Source organism: Chrysochloris asiatica, unplaced genomic scaffold (assembly GCF_000296735.1).
Source record: "Chrysochloris asiatica unplaced genomic scaffold, ChrAsi1.0 scaffold00006, whole genome shotgun sequence".
Classification (NCBI taxonomy): domain Eukaryota; kingdom Metazoa; phylum Chordata; class Mammalia; order Afrosoricida; family Chrysochloridae; genus Chrysochloris; species Chrysochloris asiatica.
In genome coordinates, this window is record NW_006408524.1 from 31,204,315 (window position 1) to 31,222,810 (window position 18,496).

At 42.1% G+C, this 18,496-nt stretch overlaps 1 protein-coding gene across 1 annotated transcript in view; it reads left to right on the forward strand.

Annotated features, from left to right (window-relative positions):
• Positions 1-18,496, forward strand: part of RAPGEF5 (Rap guanine nucleotide exchange factor (GEF) 5) — a 330,713-nt gene that overhangs the window by 223,059 nt on the left and 89,158 nt on the right. The window contains exons 10-11 of the mRNA XM_006832222.1: positions 13,876-13,994; positions 14,450-14,538. Coding sequence (XP_006832285.1) covers positions 13,876-13,994; positions 14,450-14,538 — 208 coding nt within the window. The remainder of the gene's footprint in view (positions 1-13,875; positions 13,995-14,449; positions 14,539-18,496) is intronic.

Sequence of the window (18,496 nt, forward strand, 5' to 3'; positions counted from 1 at the left end):
TAACCTACCAGCTACGTAGTTTAGTTCATTATAGATTCAAGGTTTTGCATTAAAGGTTTCCTATCCAGGGATATTTACCTGGAAATGACAATAGAAAAGACTGGGAGGGTCATCCCCAATGATCCGATTATAACTGCAGAGAGGCCCTTGAGAGAATTCATACTTGGTAAAGAGCAAACCCAATCTTTCAGACTTTAATGAGTTAGTTAACTGAGCAAAGATCTTACCTGGACGATGATGTGAAGCCTCATTAGCAACTCAAGTGCACATTAACATTCGAGCAAACCAAACCCCACTGCCGTCAAGGCACTTAATACTCCTAGGGTGTCTAAGACTGCCAGTTTTCCCAGGAGCACACAGCCTCATGTTTCTCCCAGAGAGTGGCTGGTGGGTTTGAGCCATCAACCTTCCAGTTAGCAGTCCACTGCCGAACCCACAGCACCACCAGGACTCCTTAACAGTCAAGAAAGGAACTTTTTTGTTGCTGTGTTTATTATCTCTTAAAAATGTCCAATTCTTCTCAGTCCAGTCTTTTTGCTACACCAGCCCTCCAACCCAGAAAACAGGAAGGCCGGGGTGCGGGGGGCTATTACTATGCAACCACAGTAATTCTTGTTTTATTTGAGCTTTATGTCTTCTGTTTTGTTTCAGTCTCTCAATGTTAGCAATATGTCACTGCACTTTGAATTCTCTCCGCCTACTTTAGTGCTTGTACAGTGCTCCAAGGGTGACATGTTTCTCCCAATCAAAACAATCTTGTTTTCTTCCAGTCTTGTTTGAAACTGTGGAATGAAGTGTTTGAGATCGTTACTGCAGAGACTGAAGGCCTGCCTCTCTAAAAAAACACACCCAGGAATGTACAAAACATGTAAAAACAAGAGTGTTTACTTAAGATGCTTTATAATCTTCTTGCTTCCAGGTCATGTGATATAGCAGTTGCTACGGTAACTAGGAATTTTTCATTCCATAACTTGCATACATACTGAGGCTGTCCATTTTATTACTGTTTTGCCCTCTGTAAAGTCACACATGTGTGCATACACATGCACACACATCTGTCAATACACAATATTCACATGTACACATGCAAACACACATGTAAACACACATTCCTATACACACAGAGATATAGAGCTATGGAGTTCCATACTTGAAGTCCTCCTGTGTGTTAAGTGCATTATTTTACACTATCTACTTTTGAAGAATGGAGTCCTGGTGTGGCTTTGTGGGTTAATGTGCCAGACTGCAAAGCCATTTGAACTGCAAGCTCGGCAGTTCAAGCTCACCAGCTGCTCCTCGGAAACCCTATACAGGGTCGCTATGGGTCAGAACCGACTCGACGGCACTTAACAACAACTTTTAAGAATACTTCTGCTGGGTCTGTTCAGATAGGCTGCCTGGTTGGCTGTGTGCTGTTGAGGCGATTCTGACTATAGTGACGCTATCTAGGGTTTCTTTCCAAGACTGGAAATCTGGAGTAGAAAGCCTCATCTTTCTCTTGTGGAGTGCCTGGTGAACTCGAATTGCTGACCTAGAGGTTAGCCGACCAATGAGTTACCCACTAGGCTCCTAGAGTTCCTTCTGTCCAGATTAAGAGTTAGCTTTTTTCAAAGGAATTAAGTTTGTAAATTAAATCTTTACTAAATCAGGAGGCATTTCCAAATACAATTGAGTTTCCGATTCTGTAGGAGGAATTTGAGAGGAGACGTCAGAGCTATGAGAAGCAGTGAGGGCTAGCTAATGATGCTACTCTAAAATCTATACTGTTATCTCCTTATCCAGATTGTAAAGGCTTCTGTACAACTGCTACTGTGAATTATTCAAACCCCAGGTGACAAATACATCTGCAACTAGCGAGGGGAAACTGGTTCCTAGTCATAATTTCACTTCGCTTTTCAGCTATATTTGGACTGCTTGGGGAAATTGTATATACTGGCATTTTCCCTTTAGAATAACTGAACTGCTTGTGTATTGCACATACAAACACACATAAAAAATATTTAAAATAATTTGAGAATTCTTGGAAGCTAGAAGTTAGTTCTCTGTAACATTAATTTTTGTCATTTCTGAAAAACCCTTCTAGGCAGCAAGGTTTCAGATTATTTAGAGAGAGAGTGAATGGATGGATAGATGGATGGGTGAATGGAGGTTTTTGTTAGGTGCTGTAGAGTCAGTTCCAACTCATAGCAGTTCTGTATAGGCTTTCTGAGAAGTGGCTGGTAGGTTTGAACTGCTAACGTTGGGATTAGCAGCTCAGTGCTTACCTGACAGTACCACACTAGGGCTCATATGTGTACATGCCTATTTTCCCCTTAATCTCAGGCTATACATGCATTTTATTTAGCGGGCCATCGAGGTGCACCAATAAAGAGAGGTAGAAATGAATGCTGTTCCCATCACTAAGGAATAAAATTTTACAAGTAGCCACAGTTTGCAAGTGCTACATGGCAGTCTATGGTAACATGTTGTACAAAACAATTCTGATGTGTGATGCAATGGACAGACAGAACTCACATGTCTGAAGTATTGACAGCTCTCAGTTACTCACCAGTGATCCTAGTAGGCAATTTTTCCTCTCTTATCATCTTTTAATTGTTGTTGTTAAGTGCTGTCAAGTCGGTTCCGACCCATAGCGACCCTGAACAGGGTTTCCAAGGCTATAAATCTTTACAGGAGCAGAAAGCCTCATCTTTCGCCCATGGAGCAGCTGGTAGATTCGAACTGCTGACCTTGCAGTTCACAGCCCGATTCATAACCACTACTTTACCAGAGCTCCTTAATTGTTAGGAATGCTTAATTTAGATAGCTGCAGGCACCCTCATTTCTTCTGAATTATCTCTTAATAGGCCCTGATCAGGTTGTGTGCACACATTACAGTGGCCACGTGCCCTTTGACCTAGACTCCTTGAGACCAGAGGAGCCGCGGTGCTGGATTGAGCACGCGGGCTGTAGCATACATGCATTAAGTGGTCGATTTCCCAGCTTGGCTGAGCCTTCTCATATTCTCTTGTTGTTGTTGTTTAGTGCCATCGAGTCAGTTCTGACTCATAGTGACCCTGTGTATGGTTTCCGAGGAGTGTGCTCTCTTAAGGCTAAACAGGCAAGTGAGGTAACTCACAAGTCTGAGCAGAATGACATAGCCACCTTCCTGGGGACAGAGGAGTAGCAGAAAACACTTCCTCACCTTAGGTGGTCCTAGCTGGGTTTTGCCACATGTTGTTTTTGTCCTGTTGACACTTTAATCCTGCTGACACAAAGAGTTGCTAACTATTTCCTGCAGGTAATCCCTAATCATGCTAAAAAATTAAGGGCTCGTTAAAACATTAACTGATTCTTAAATTTTCAATTTTTTTTTCAGTTAAAAGGGACAACTGAATTTCATTATCTCCCTTGTTTTCGTTTCTGGTCTCTAGGGGTAATGAGACATAGCCCTGTGGTGTCAGTTGAGTGCCAGAGGTACAAGCCTTCACTGCTGCAAAAACTATCCAGTTCATCAGCCCCGACTTTTCTCTCCCAGAGGGCTTTGCCTGTTTTCCCTCCAGGTTTGATGAGCTTTGTAATTAAGTCCTTTGATGCCTTCTGGCATTCAGTGCTGCACACAGCACAATGGGAAACAATTCTCATTGCAACTGAAAATGTGATGATGCATTATTTGTGTGTGTTTCTTTAAATATGAAGGACACACACATACAGACAAAATTAGAGCAAGGCCCTGATACAGTTCCAGTTTTGGAATTCTCTGGTGTCCGTTTCCTTGGATGTCATGTAATGACAATATAGTTTGTACATTTTTTTGTGTTCATTTTATTGAGGGCTTCTTCTTTGTTCAGCACCCATAACTGCATCTATAAGATAATGATTCATCCCATTTCACAGATGAGAAAACTGATGCTCAGAGAGACTTAACAATGCAGTCAAGAACCTTCAGTGGCAGAGTGTAGGATTTGAACCCCAGGCAAGTCTTCATTTTGATGTTCATCTGCTGAAAGGGCTACCGCCATTTGAATTTAGTTTTGTACTAATTGTACAGAAAGACCAGGCTACAGGCTTAGGTTCTGGTGGGAAGGAGCTTGGTAAGGTGTCTGGATTGTTAAGCAAACTAAAAGTTAGGTGCTTGTTGTATTGTTAAGTTCCATAGTGACCCTTGTATAGTGTTTCCAAGGAGCAGCTGGTGAGTTTGAACTACCAACCTTGTGGTTCAAACTGACCTGGCTGTGGTCCGGTGCTTATCCTACAGTGCCACACCAGGGCTCCACACTGGTGATTCCTATAAACGGAGTCACCCAGATCTCTTGTCCTCCAGCTCCCTGATGGGAATTGACCTATACAAGGCCTTGACAGATCAGTGAGCAGTTGCAGAAAGGGTCAGGGTATTTCTTCCTGTCTCTGGCCCCTCCTGGAGACTGCAGCATCTCTCTAGGGTAGCCTCTCAAGTACATCCCAGCTCCCACTGACATCTGCTATACTCACTCCTGCCTGCCAGGCCCCTTCAAGCACAGAGGTGGTTAAGATCGCCCGCTTTGGCTCATCTGTGAGTAGCCCAACATTGGTTAGTTCCTTCCAGCCTTCCCCCCACCTTTGTTAATAATTCCTCCAGTGAATACTTTGAAAACCCTGGCTGAATGGGCTTCATTTTTCTTCAAGTATCTGGACTGATCTATGAAGCTATTATAATATATTTAAATATCCAGGTGATGAAGACATTGATTTTATATTTCAAGATTATTACATTTTCCCATTTCTCCCTGCTCTGTTCTGTAATAGGTTTACTTGCTGAAGTTGGTCCCAACCTCAAATTCCTAGTTTTGTCCTAGTGTTAGGGTTTTTCAGCCAACTTGTTTTACATAATAAATAAGATCGAATAAAACAGTTCTCTAACAGCGAGACATTTCTCCTATTACTGGGTGTCTATAGGACTTTGGTCAGGTCCCATAATCATTTTTTGTTTGCTCTCATGGCTATGAAAAGTCAGACTTTACCTAGATTTTAGAAGTTTTGAAATAGAAATAATGAATCCTTTTAATCCCAGTTAAGCTTTAATTTGAATTATCAATCTACATTTGAGTGGGTAAAAAATAAAGAAAAAGTGGTTAATACTTAATTAACTCCTTCAGCCAGAAAAAAGGTGTATTTGTAAGGCTAGTGTCTTGTGGCCTGGTAAATCTAAACCTCTCACCTTGACACACATTGCTTATTTCATCATTCCTAGTGTGTTCTTTTGCTCTTAATCAGTTCTATCTTGCCCAGCAATATTCTTTTGACTTTTTTTTTTTTTTTTAACATCTGCTTACTTTTTTCCATGAGAAAGAAGGAATCATGAGATACATTATCAGCAAATTCTGTAAAGGTTGTTCGCAGACAAAATTCTTTTAAGCCACAGGAGATTTTTTTTATTCAGATAAGTAAGTATGCTGTGCCCACATACAGGAATAAATGCGGGCATTGGTGGATTGATGTGCTAAGTTGTGTGTGAATTTCCATGGCACAAGATGGAAAAGATACCTAACCACCAAATTGTGTGCATTTTTTTCTCCTTAGAAAGCCAATAACTTTGTGAGTCAGTAGAATCAATACAGTTGGATCTTGTGTTATCTTAGTGTTGGAACCAATGTGAAGGTCATCTTGTCCAGCACCCACTCTGAAGGAATAACAACTTTCATTGGCTCTTTAATATCTTTGGCAAGCTCTATTCCTGCTTGGGAGAGCTCATTTCACCTCTGCTGTTAACACTAATCTAAACTGAGCCAGAATCAGCCCCCCCCCCCCCCCCCCCGTGGAAGGTCACCTTAATAGAACCTCATGAGTAAATCTACAGCTCCCTCTCCCACAAGAGTGTCATTCTTCCGGTCTTCTTTAGGCATTCTGGCTACTTAAATTGTTCATGCTAGGACTTGTTTCTTGGACCCTGTGAGACTCCTTGGTGCAGGGCCCAAGGCAGCTTATCTGCTGGAAACTTTACCCCCACCAGCCTTAAGTAGCATGTCTCTCTTTACTCAGGTTTCATGGGCACAGGTGACCACAGACACACAGTCTTCTTGTTAAATCCTACCATGTTGAATTCTTTTCCTTCCTTGGTAGGTTACTTTGGATTCCTCAGTTCTTCCTCCTTGCTGGGTCTTCAGTTTAGCTTGCTGTGAGCAGCTTTGCAGTGGTCTCAATAACTTACATGCTCAGATATTCTCACCTAGTAATTTCTTGATAGCTTTTACAACTAGTTAAAGCAACCAGAACTAAAAATTGGCTATTTTAGTAGTTTTGAGCCTTACTGTTGCTAAATCATGGGGATGACGCAGGATGGAACAGTGGTTTATTCTGTCGTGCACTGAGAGTTGGGCTGATGCAAGGACATCTAGCTATAACAGTATTGTCTAGATGCACCTGTTGCATGACCCGACCCACCAATCAGTTTGGCCTGTTTTTGGTGTGAGTGTCTATATTGGTCAAATCCCCTTTGATAGTTGAGTCTATAATATATATTGCTGACCATCTTCGGGGGCATCTGTGCTCTGGTTATGAGCACTGGAGCCAGGCCTGTCTGGGTTCAGTCCCAGGTTCACCATGTCCTCCCTCTGTGAGCTTTCTTTTTCTTTTTAAGTTTTTATTGTGACTTTAGTGATAGCTTACATGGGAGAACATCAGCTTTACATTCATCCTATGGTATATCGTTTCATTACAACTATTGCAATCCCCTCCATGCATCATCATTCAACAGCATTTGCTTCCAATCCCTCTGTTTTTTTTTTTTGATGTACACCAAAGCACTCAGGAATATACAACCATTCAAACAACCAAAGGGCATACCCTGCACATGAGCCCCCCAGCCGTCAGCACACAGCCCTGCTCCCTCCCTGAGTCCAGAGCCTCTAGCCGCTCCATCTCTCCAAGTCATCGTCTCTGCCTCCATCTCTGGTGTCACTGCTTCTCTGGGTAGGGTCCCGCACACTGCTCTTCTCCCTTGATGGTCCCAGGGTCCTCCGCTCCTGGACTGCAAAGTCAACTACTCCCCTCCTTTTGTTACAGAACTCTACCTTTACATTTGCCAACATTCTCTGTGACCTTTTTTGACCAAGTTGCTCTATCTCAGCATTTTTCTTGAGCTTGAGAAAACCCATCCTTGGACTCCAGGTTAAGAAACTTTGTAAGAAAAAAAAGAAAGAACTTTGTAAGAATGTATTTTCTTAGAACAATTGGAACAGGATGGACTGGAAAATGCAAGTTGCTGTTTCTGTGAGAACTTGGGAGAGGACTATTTTCCATGATCAGACAGGCAGTTGTGACTGAGAGATCTCCAGCAGGCCTGAGAAATCTTAGTAATCACTTTTTCTTGGTAGTGCTGGTGATACATGAAAATATAAATAGTCTGAAACTTAGTTCAGGACAGTAAAAGTTAAGACCAGTTGATCAGTGAGCATACAATTTTTCACTGTATTATTTTTTTAATTCAATACTTTCATCACTCTCTAAGTATTTTCATCATTGAAAAAAAGTCTGTCTTTCCTATCTTGTAATTCATGAAAGAAAACTTTCAAATATCATTGGGAAGTGCAAAATTTGATCATGATAATAGAAGTTAGTGTTAAGCTTCTAGGTTTAGCTGGTAGTCCGGTTATTTGTTCAGAATTCAGAGACAGGATAGCAATATAGCCATAAAAAGGAGGAGGGGGGAAGGAAAAGGTCTACTTATTCCAAAAACAAAACAAAGATGAGAAACAGGGAAATCTTGAAAGCTCTTCTTGATTTTCATATTCTTGGTTGGCTTTGTTCAGATGGTCTGGTGACTGTTGTCAAGCCTCATTCTTACCAGTCGTCCTCCAACTTTCAGCTGAGGATACCTATGGTGTCATGAATTAGCTAAGATCCCTTCTAGCCATTGTCTGTAACTCCCACCAAACAATATTTCTACGCTGCTGGATCTGGGCAAGAGAAGTCGGGAGAAGATACGGATAGGATGACATGATTCATATGGATGTTAGCAGAGTTCATTCTAATTGTAAAAATTGAAACGGGTTATAAAATGAACCATCTCAGAAGCAGCAGGAGGGAGCTTACTAACTTCAAAGAAGAGCCAGGATTGGAGTGCAACCTTTGACCCCAAAATCTCTGCACATTGAAGCTCCCTGACCCAGGGACAGAAAGCTGTCACACCAGCAAAGTAGCAGCAGAATCAAGAACTGGGACACCAGACAGAGCAGTGGACTTCCCAGTTCACAGAGCAAATAAAGCTGAGTGACTTTGGACAGGAAGCTTGCTTGTAGAGTGGGGTGCTGCCAAACACTTAAGTGTGTGAGCTAGGCCCACAGACCCATGGTGCTAGAGCTGAAGGCTTGCAGGCTGAGGCTTATGATTAAGGAGTGGTATGTCCTGCGGGCATTTCTCAGGAGCTGATAGTAACAACTGTGCCTTGAGCCTTTGTGATCCCCGAACTCTAAAGTGTTAACTTCCCTCTAAACCCTGTAACTGTGAGTGTGCTGTCTGAACCCTGTGTGGCCATTGCAGTGGATGATTGAATGCACTTGAGTAGAGAGGACTGTGGGAGGAATGGTTAGTACGTCGTATTTTTGCAATACCTATTCCTTCTGCCCTTCCTCATCCCATCCCGAATGATGCCCCTGCAGAATTCATCTGGCCAGGTACTGGGAGTTCCTTGTTCCTCCCACCACCTCTTTAAGACTGGTTTCTGAAGTTTTGAGGGTTAAAGTGTATGTGTGAGGAGATGGTGACTGATGTAAAAAAGGGTACAAACCAGAGCTAAACACCATGACAAAGGCATGGAAGCGCAAAACAGCAGGGTGCACTCTGGGAATACATATCAACCCCCGCTGAACATTCCTCATCATCACTGGCTCTGCAGAAGCCCCTTCTCTCCAGAGGGGGTTGTGCTACGTACTCTTTTTTTACTCCAACATGCTTTCCCACCTACTTCAGTCGCTTTATTCTCTGGCTTTTACCTCACCATCTTCAGATCCCTGTTTTCTGCCACCACCCTCAGGAACATTCCTGACTGTGACTCTTATCACCTGACAAGGAAATGCCTTTTATCTTGAGCACAGTAGCCTTCATGTCCACACTATTCCATGGCACTATCAGGACAGCATCTTATAACTCTTGCCATTGTCCTCTAGTCAAAGACCTCTGGCCAAATTACACTTTTATTGAACCAGCTGGGTTTATTAGTCATTGTAGTCATGGACTTCTTGCACCATAGGGAGCCGTGTGTGAAGGAGTGGAGTGGGTTAGGAAGGACTTACGCACCTTTGGTTTGTATGATGTGATTTGGGGGGCTTTGTCATGGATTGGATGCTGTGAGGAAGAAGGGGTGATCTTATATCTGCCTATCTAAATAAGTTATCTGGAAGGAAGACGAGAGCAGACTAAAGCTGCAGTTGTCAAACAAGCATCAGCCACTGACATTAGCCAGGAGAGGGAGAGGGCCATGTGTGGTCACTTTTGCAGTTTAGACAGTGTCCATGTTTACGTTGAGCCATGATGATGGACTGGTCTTGTTCCGTCACAATCACAGAGAGACCTTGACTGATGCTGATAGTCTGTTAAACTGCTTATGTTCAAGTGGTAAACCCAAGGCCTCACTGTGGAACCAGGCCATCTCCCAGATGTCAGAGGCTGCTTCTCCTTCTCAGCCTTGACCACCAGAACTGCTTTACTTCAGTTATCTGCCTCCTTGATGAAAGCCTCCCCATTCTCTGCCTCCTCCTCCTCTTGTACCACCAACCTGCTCCTGTAGTATGCGTGGGAATTGTCTTCAGCACCGCTGTACTTCCCCAGAGAGAAACTTTTTCAATTTCTTTCTTGGCTCACTTGCTTCCCTGACCAGGTGCCATATACTGATGAGCTGTTTTCATGATGTGCCGACAGCCACCCCCAATTCCCTCTTCTCTGCTACCTTCGATTGCTTTCCCTTTTGTGACACGGTAGGATCAGCACTGGACTGTGAGTCTCAAGGCCCCCAGTTCAAACCCACCAGCCGCTCGTTGGAAACCCTGTGTATAGGGTCACTATGAGCCAGAACCCGCTCAACAACACTTAAAGAAACAATAGAGGTGTCTTAGGTAGGCCTCATCAATCGCTATTCCCCTCTCAGATTCAAGAACCCTGAGACAGAAAGTCATTAAACTCTAAATGTATGTTTTCTAGTCTCAATCCACAATGTTGCCTGGCAGTCTTTTGATAGTCACCTGGTACCCAACATAATGCCTGACCCAATGGAGGCCCTCACTATTTTGTTGAATGAAAAATTATAAACTAAATCTTTAATGCTTTCCTTGGATACTCTTAAAATAGTTTTATTTATAACCAAGCAAGCAGAAGAATACATTTTTATACCCAAACCTAGGCTTTGGTACTTGTGCTATTTTTCAGGAAGAGTAATTAGTTCAGGACACATGGGTCAGGAGGTATTCATTTTATCTTCGTCTTTGATAGTCAGATATAATGCAAAGGGTTATTACCTTTTTTATGACAATCTTAGATAACTTACATCTCTCTTAATGCATTGCTTTTTCTGCTTTTTGCCTTTATTTTTGAACAGGCTTTCAAGATGGAAACTATCGCTATGACATAGACGCTGTTGATAGTGTACCAGTGTGATTCAGCTCTTCCCCTGCCCAGCAGAGTGTGGCCACTCTGTGCACAGCCATGTAATACATATGAGTTACACAGACATTAGAGAGCCTTTCCCATCCATATGTATTTGCGTTGTTCGTGGAAGTTAATAATGCCATATATCATGTGCACATAGAATGTAAAATGTACTTCAGAATGACAGCAGGCTCATATAAAATAAGTATTGGCTTACTATTAGAGGAAACTAGGGAAAGATTTTTGTCATTTCTAATCTACTATTTACCGAATTATTTCTGTCTCTCTATCTCAGAGCCTTCTTTTGTTTTTGGGTTATTTTGTTTTTTGTGTGTGGTTTTTTTGGTCAATATATGCCTCCCTCTCTGGCCACCTTATTTCACTCCAGCCACATGGATAACAAAAGAACCCTTTAGAGAAATGAAAGATGGCAATGACACATTGATATTCATGTTACCAGAGTCACACTGACATCCGTCCTCAGGGAGCTCAACAATGACTATCCAGCATTAATTGCCACAGTAGCTGCATGTCTGACCTTGCTGAAATGTAATACAGCACATCAGTTTTACATTGTAAAATTATTTGCCACTAAAAGATTAAAACATAATGACCATAAAATTATATTACTGTTTAGCAGTACCAATATTTTGTGTTGTTAACAAAATTCTGGAAAACTCCAATGACTAAGTGGCTGCATTGTCTTAGGAATCAGAACACCAGGAATTGAAATACCAGTTGTATCACTGATTTATTGGCAATTATGGCAGCTTTGTTTTGGTGGTGGTGGTGGGTCCTCGAGTCACTCTGACTCCCAGCAAGCCTGTATAGAGTTTATAAGGAATGATAGTAGGTTTAAACCACTGACCTTGTATTTAGCAGTCCAGTGCTTATCCCACAGTACCACAGCAGGCCTCCATGGTAAAATTTGTGTCTTTGCAGTTCAAGCTCACCAGCTGCTCCTCAGAAACCCTACATAGGGTCACTGTGGGTCAGAACTGACTTGATGGCACTTAACAACAACAACATCGTTATGAAAAGGGTTCCTTGGTGGTGCTCTAGGATAAGCACTGGACTGCTAACCATAAGATCAGCAGTTCAAACCCACCAGCAGTTCCACAGGAGAAAGATGAGGATGTCTGCTGCCACAAAGTTGTATAGCCTTGGAACCCCCCCTATATAGGGCGGCTGGGGGTTGGAATCAAAGTGATGGTAGTGGACATCATTATTAAGGAAGAGCTTGGGTGGTACAGTGGTTACATTTTCGGCTGCTAACCAAAATATCAGTGGTTCAAACCCACTATTCCATCTGCAGGAGAAAGATGTGGCAGTCTGCTTACCAAAAGATTGCAGGTTTCTCTGTCCTGCAGGGTCCCTGTGAATCAGAACGGACTTGGCAGAAATGGGTTTGGTTTTTATCCTGATTTTGTTGTTAAGTGCTGTGTCGAGTCAGTTCTGACTCATAGTGACCCTGTATAGGGTTTCCAAGGAGCAGCTGATGAGTTTGAATCATCAACCTTGTGGTTTAAACTGACCTTATGGTCCAGTACTTTATCCCACAGTGCCATACCAGGTTGCCTTTATCCTTATGTTGTGTGGTTGTGTGCCGTGGAGTTGGTTCTGACTCATAGCGACCCTGTACAGGGTTTCCGAGGCTATAAATCTTTACGGGAGCAGAACGCCTCATCTTTCTCCCACGGAACAGCTTGTAGTTTCGAACTGCTGACCCTGAGGTTAGCAGCCAGATTCGTAATCAATATGCTACCAGAATTCCTTTTTATCCTTATAAAAGGTAAATAAAGTATATTGACTCCCTGAGAGGTCATAGAACTGACTGCTATGGGATAGTGGGTATGGTACTTAAGTTGGTTTTTTTTTTTTTCTCATGGAAATAGATGTAGTAAAACATATGCTGTCTCAACAAGTGCTGTATATGCAGGTCAGAAACATTGAAGTGGCGCTACCATCCTCACTGTCCTTTCTAAAACTCTTCCTCCTTGGATATGGTACTGTTTATCCATTGGGAAGAACTATCGCTTTCTCCATTAAGTCCAATTCAATTCCAGGATAATGGGTTTGGTGAGCTGTTATTTTTGTAGGTAGGAGAAACATACTAGGAATCCCAAGGCATGTTTCACTTTTTTTTTAAAGAAGTGACATCATGCTTTTCAAAGTGAGACTCTTTTTTCTTTTCTTTTTCTTTTTTTTTTTTTTTTTGCTGTCAACTTTTTGGCTTTCATCTTTTGTTCACATCCTCAGTGACACAGAAGCTGGATTTCCTACATGGGTTGCCCTTGCACTAATTTGGTGTCACACACTGGGAGGATTTCACACTAATAGCTCCGGGGCTCTCATCACTCAGAGCCTGAGTTCAACCTGCTGGGTCAGCAGTCAGCCCTCCGCTGGACTGGCTGGCTCACTCGGACAGTGCCATGTCAGCGGCCATGCTTGCCGGGGCCCCGGGAAGCTGCGTGGGCAGAAAGGATCCTGCATCCTTCTCTCCTTTTTAGAAATGAACTGAGATGAAGGAAGGCAGTGTGAGATCCAAATTCTGCTAGATGAGATTCTAACTAGAGGAACCTTTTTGCTTACTGTATTCTGGCAAAACAAGTACGTGATAAATTTGAAGGCCACCTCAAATCTGGGGAAAAAAACAAAGCTAAACTGAATGACTAAATGCGTCATTTTTTGAGCCCACTTTTAAAGTAAGGCAGTGATGTAAACAAATATGATGTATCTTGACAACAACAACTTCATATGGTTTGCTTATTGCTTAAGTGTTTAAATGATGTAAGTTTAATATCATTCTCTGATTTTAATAGCCTAAGAGATTGTGTAATAGTCATCAACCAGGTAAAAGATTATGGTATGCATCAAATTAATAATTTATGTTTTTTGAGACATTGCACTTTGGTGTCTCTAATTCAAGTTGTCCAGGTAGTTTTTTTAAATGAGTTCTCTGACTTACCCATGGTTTTCCTATTTTCTTTAAAGTCTTTATAATGCTTTGTTGTTGTTAAGCACCATTGGATACTGACCCCATGCACAACAGAATGAAACACTGTTTTATCTTTCCATAATAGTTGAGCTTGGATACTATACCATTTGGCAGAAATTCTTTACCAGTTTTCTAATTTATCCTGAATCTTTAAAAGGAATTATGGTGTAAAGCAACTCCAGAAAGTGTAACTTTAGGTGTTTTTTTTATTCTTTTTTCCCTTTTAAATTTTCGTCTCCCTTTTTCCTCTTTCCATCCATCACTCCCATTTGAAATTAAAGCAAGAGGATGAAGTGACTACTGTTCAGGTGAAAGAGCAAGACCAGAACGTCTTGGTGTTGAAGAAAGTGCCGGGCTGGAGCCCAGCCCCCACATCTGGAAGTGCGGAGAGTGATGGGAGGTGAGAGTCCCTCGGAAGCACGCGCTCCGGTTTCCTTTTCCCTGCCTGCCTTCCCTCCTCAGGCTCCATCTCACTCGCTCCCTCTGCCTCCTCTTCCCTCCCTCCTTCTCTCTTCTCTCCGCCTCTCTCTGGAGCGTTCAAGCTGACTGCAGAGCTCTTAGCAGCCAGATGGATTCAGTTCCCCGTGAAAGGACGGCAATGGCAAGATCTTTTTAGCATTTAGGGGGATGCCTTTGTTACTAAGTGTTCACAATGGGCAGCTCCCGGCTGAGGGTCTTTGACCCTCATTTAGAGAGGAAGGATACTGCGGCTCTCTCAGACAGAGAACTGCCCTTGCCTACCTTTGATGTGCCTTATTTCAAATACATTGATGAGGAGGATGAGGACGATGAATGGAGTAACCGTTCACAGTCTTCCACTGAGGATGACTCAGTGGACTCTCTGCTCTCTGACAGATATGTGGTGGTGTCCGGGACGCCAGAGAAGATTTTGGAGCATCTTTTGAATGACTTGCACCTGGAAGAAGTCCAGGACAAAGAAACAGGTAAGGCACAGTGGTCTCCTGCTTCTAGACTCACAGCTGCTGATACCCTCGTCAGTATGGTTAGGGGCAAGATGCCCACTGCCAGCCGAAACCAGGGTGGGGAGAAATAGCTTTTGATTTGTGTATCTCCCCCTTTGCCTTGTGTTGTTTTATTTTAAACCAGTAAATGGACATATGTAGGTCCCCAGCAGCTACCTGGGAAGTAACTGTACAAAGAAAATTCTATGAAGGGCAGATATTCTGTGGCAATTTTTTTTTTTTTTAAACCAAAGCTCACCTAAAGGCAGTTGGCAAGAGGCCAACATTTAATATCCAGTGTGCAATATGAATAAATACAAGGGGTGTGTGGTGGGATGAGTTAGCAAGCATTCACCTGGCATCTAGGAAGAGCTAGGGGGAAGTAGCCACCCTACTGAAATGTACAACAATTCAGCAACTAAGTACATGCTCAGCAGCAACTTCGTCAGTTTTCCTCTGAAGTGGTTTATAAAGTGTTTGCTCAGGGCAAGTCCTGGTGTGCAGAATACCATACTCACAGTTTTTCACACCAGAAAACCATAATTCACGGGAGTCTTATTGATCAGACTTCTTGTTCTTTTTATTTAATCTGGGAGCCAAACGTCCATTTCACTTTTGCACCCATGGACTTTTAAGAAACACTGCCGCTCCCTTTACCAACTTCCTATATCATAGAAGGGAGAGGACTTGCTTTTCTTAACCAGAATTTGTCACTTGTCCCCATCTGGAGCAGTTATTCCAATGAAGAGGCCTCTTGGCTGTAGCTTGAATTTTGCAGCTTGATCTTCTGTCTACAGCCTACTTTTGTAGCCATCATGTACTAGCTTCAGTTTGTAGCAGGTTGACTGCATCAAGCAAAGGCAATTGTATGTTGCATTACTGCAGGGAACTCCCTCAGCTTTTAAACAAACTGGAGAGATTGTGAAGTGACAGCTTAAAGGGGAAGCAAGAGTTTCCTTGTATCTCAGTAGTTTTGTCTGTGCACAGTTCTTATCTGGGTCTCTATTGGTTCTAAAGGATATTAAGAAAAATATGTAAAGAGGTTTAAGAAAAATATACACAGCAAAATAACCCAATCATGTATCCTAATGGTATAGTTTGGTTCTCAAAATTCAAATAAATGTTTTATTTGCTTATATCTTAGGGAGAAATTAATAGTTGTCATGTCCAGACATACACAATTAAACTAGAAGAAGAATCATATCCTCTTGCCATTGGCTGGGTTGGTTTTGTATGTCTACAGATTAATAGTGGTGTTTCTGAGCTCTTGTTTCCCTGCTTTACCCGCTATCTGCTTTATCAGATATCATCAGGGCAATGGACATGATTTTCCTTATGTGGTTGACGAGAATGCTTACGTAGGGGTTTTGGACTAGATTACAGACTAGTTGTGTGTCTTGGAAAGAACAACTTTAAACATGAATAGAAGTTTGGGAAGGTTGAATGCTTTTTTAAAAATATAAGACTTTGAGTCTAGTTAATACCATTAGACACAGAAATGAATCAAGTGTAGATTGATTTCTCTTTTTTTACTTTGTTTTAATTTTCCAGTAGTTTGTTTGTTTACCTTTGAGAGACTGACCCTGGTGTTTATTAGTATTTTACAAATATTTAACTCTGGGAGTAGAAACTTAACTTCATTTCTGTTGTTAATGCCAGTAGTTTCCTCTTGTTAGGAAATGACTATGTATTGTGGGACCTAGTGACTTTCACTGGTGTGGCACTGTAGGATAAGCACTGGACTGCAACTCAACTTGAACAACAAGGTCGGCAGTTCAAACTCACCAGCTGCTTCTTGGAAACCCTGTACAGGGTGCAGTGAGTCAGAACCAACACGATGGCACTTAACAACAATGACTTTCACTACACTCTGTTAATTATGCTAACTTTGAGGTCACACATGTCACTTCAGCCATGTGTTCAGCGAAGCAAAAAGGACCAGGACTTGACCCTTGGAGCACCGCTGAGGCCAGCTGAGGTCAGCCTCACCTGATTCTAGCTCATGGTAACACTTTTCCCTCCAATTAAATGAGACTTTTATTGGGGTGGAGGGAGTGAAGACTAGAGAAAATGTTGGGTATGTGCATAATTGAGGTGCTTAAGTGGAAGTTACATGGAGTTCTTCAAAATTTCAAGTAAGCATTTGAAGACCATACCGCAGAAAAACCTCCATGTGGATTTGTTGATAAAATTAAAAGAAATATAATAAGAATAAAATTAACTAGCATGTGTAAATGTAAGAAAAGTGATTATTAGCTTGTTCTAATCTGAATAATAAGTGAATCAGATATTTATTTGAAGTAGCTGAGACCCCTTGTCACGGATGGAGGTGAATTCTAGTTTTTTTTCTTGGCCAGGTTGCCATTCCTCATTATAAAAGACCTACATGTGCAAGAAGCTAATAGAGTTGTATAAACCATATGGAAGACAGATGGAGGAAAATGAGAAGGGGCTGCAATAAAAGTATACTGCAGCGTTTTTATGTTCTTGAGCGCCCCTTTTACAGAGATGGAGCCATATGGGGCTGTGCTGTGTGGAGCCATATGGTGGTCCTCCACGTGGCCCCCAATGGCAGTGGAGAAAAGTCTGGATGGGAGGAAATCAATGGTCTTGGAAGCTGAAGTCTGTCCGTATTCTTACCTCCTCCATTCCTGTACCCACTGAGACTAGGTAAGGTAACTAACTGAATCAGAGAAGAGATTAATTTCCCTTCCCTTTCTACAGAAGTCCCTCTGTTGTGAAAATGTAGATGAAGGCTCAGTTCGTTGTTATTGTTAAGTGCTGCAGTGTCAGTTGGTTCTGACTCATAGCAACCCTGTATAGGGTTTCTAAGGAGCGGTTGGTGGGTTTGAACTGCCAATCTTGTGGTTCAGACTGACCTTGCGTCTAGTGCATTATCCTGTAGCACCACACCAGGACTCTGAGAGTTCAGTAAATAAGACCATTTATGCTTTCATTGGACAAGGTGAAGTTGTTATGAATTGATGGTGGTGGTGGCTGTGTGCCGTGGAGTCCGTTCCGACTCATAGTGACCCTGTATGGGGGTTTCCGAGGCTGTAAATCTTTACGGGAGCAGAAAGCCTCATCTTTCTCATGCGGAGTGATACTAACATACAAATAGCAAAAAGTACATCTAGTTGGGTGGGATAGGAAGGAGAATGCCAAAGTATGTGAAGGACTCAGGTGATTTAATGCATTTCTGTTTCTACCTTAATCAAGAATAGAATAGAAAACAGCTAAGAAAATCATATTGTACTGTATCACTAAATCAGGCTGAGTTAAAAATAATAGTAAATTTTAAGATACTTAAAAGAAACCTTACTAATAAATTTCCTGAGTAATTTTGTCCAGACCACATTTAACCATAATTGTTTTCACAGTCCCTTACGTACATTCCTCCCCTCACTGCCAGTATGAGGGACAAAGAGTCACCTAATAAACATTTGTGGACTGAATGAATGATTTTTTTCAAAAAAACTCTTAAATTTGGTTACATGCCATGGGTAGGAACCAACACAATGACACTTAACAACCACAATGTGCCACCTAGTTAGTTCCAACTCATAGCAAGCTTGTATAGGATTTCCAAGGAGAGGCTGGTGGGTTTGATCCACTGACCTTGTAGTTAGAAGTTCAGTTCAGTGCTTTTTCTACACCACCACACCTGGATTCCAGACTCTAAAATTGTTGTTGTTAAGTGCCGTAGAGTTGGTTCCAGCCCATGGTGACCCTGTATAGGGTTTCCAAGGAGCTACTGGTGAGCTTGAACTGCCAACTTTGCTGTTCAAACAGACTTTACAGTCTGGTGCATTAATGCACAGTGAAAGGGGATAGAAAAACTAACAAAGCATTTGGGTCTTTCTTTGCAGTCAGCTTTGAAATCTTCATGAATGATTATCTCCCTCTGTTTATTAAATTAGGAGCCCTAGTGGCGCTGTAG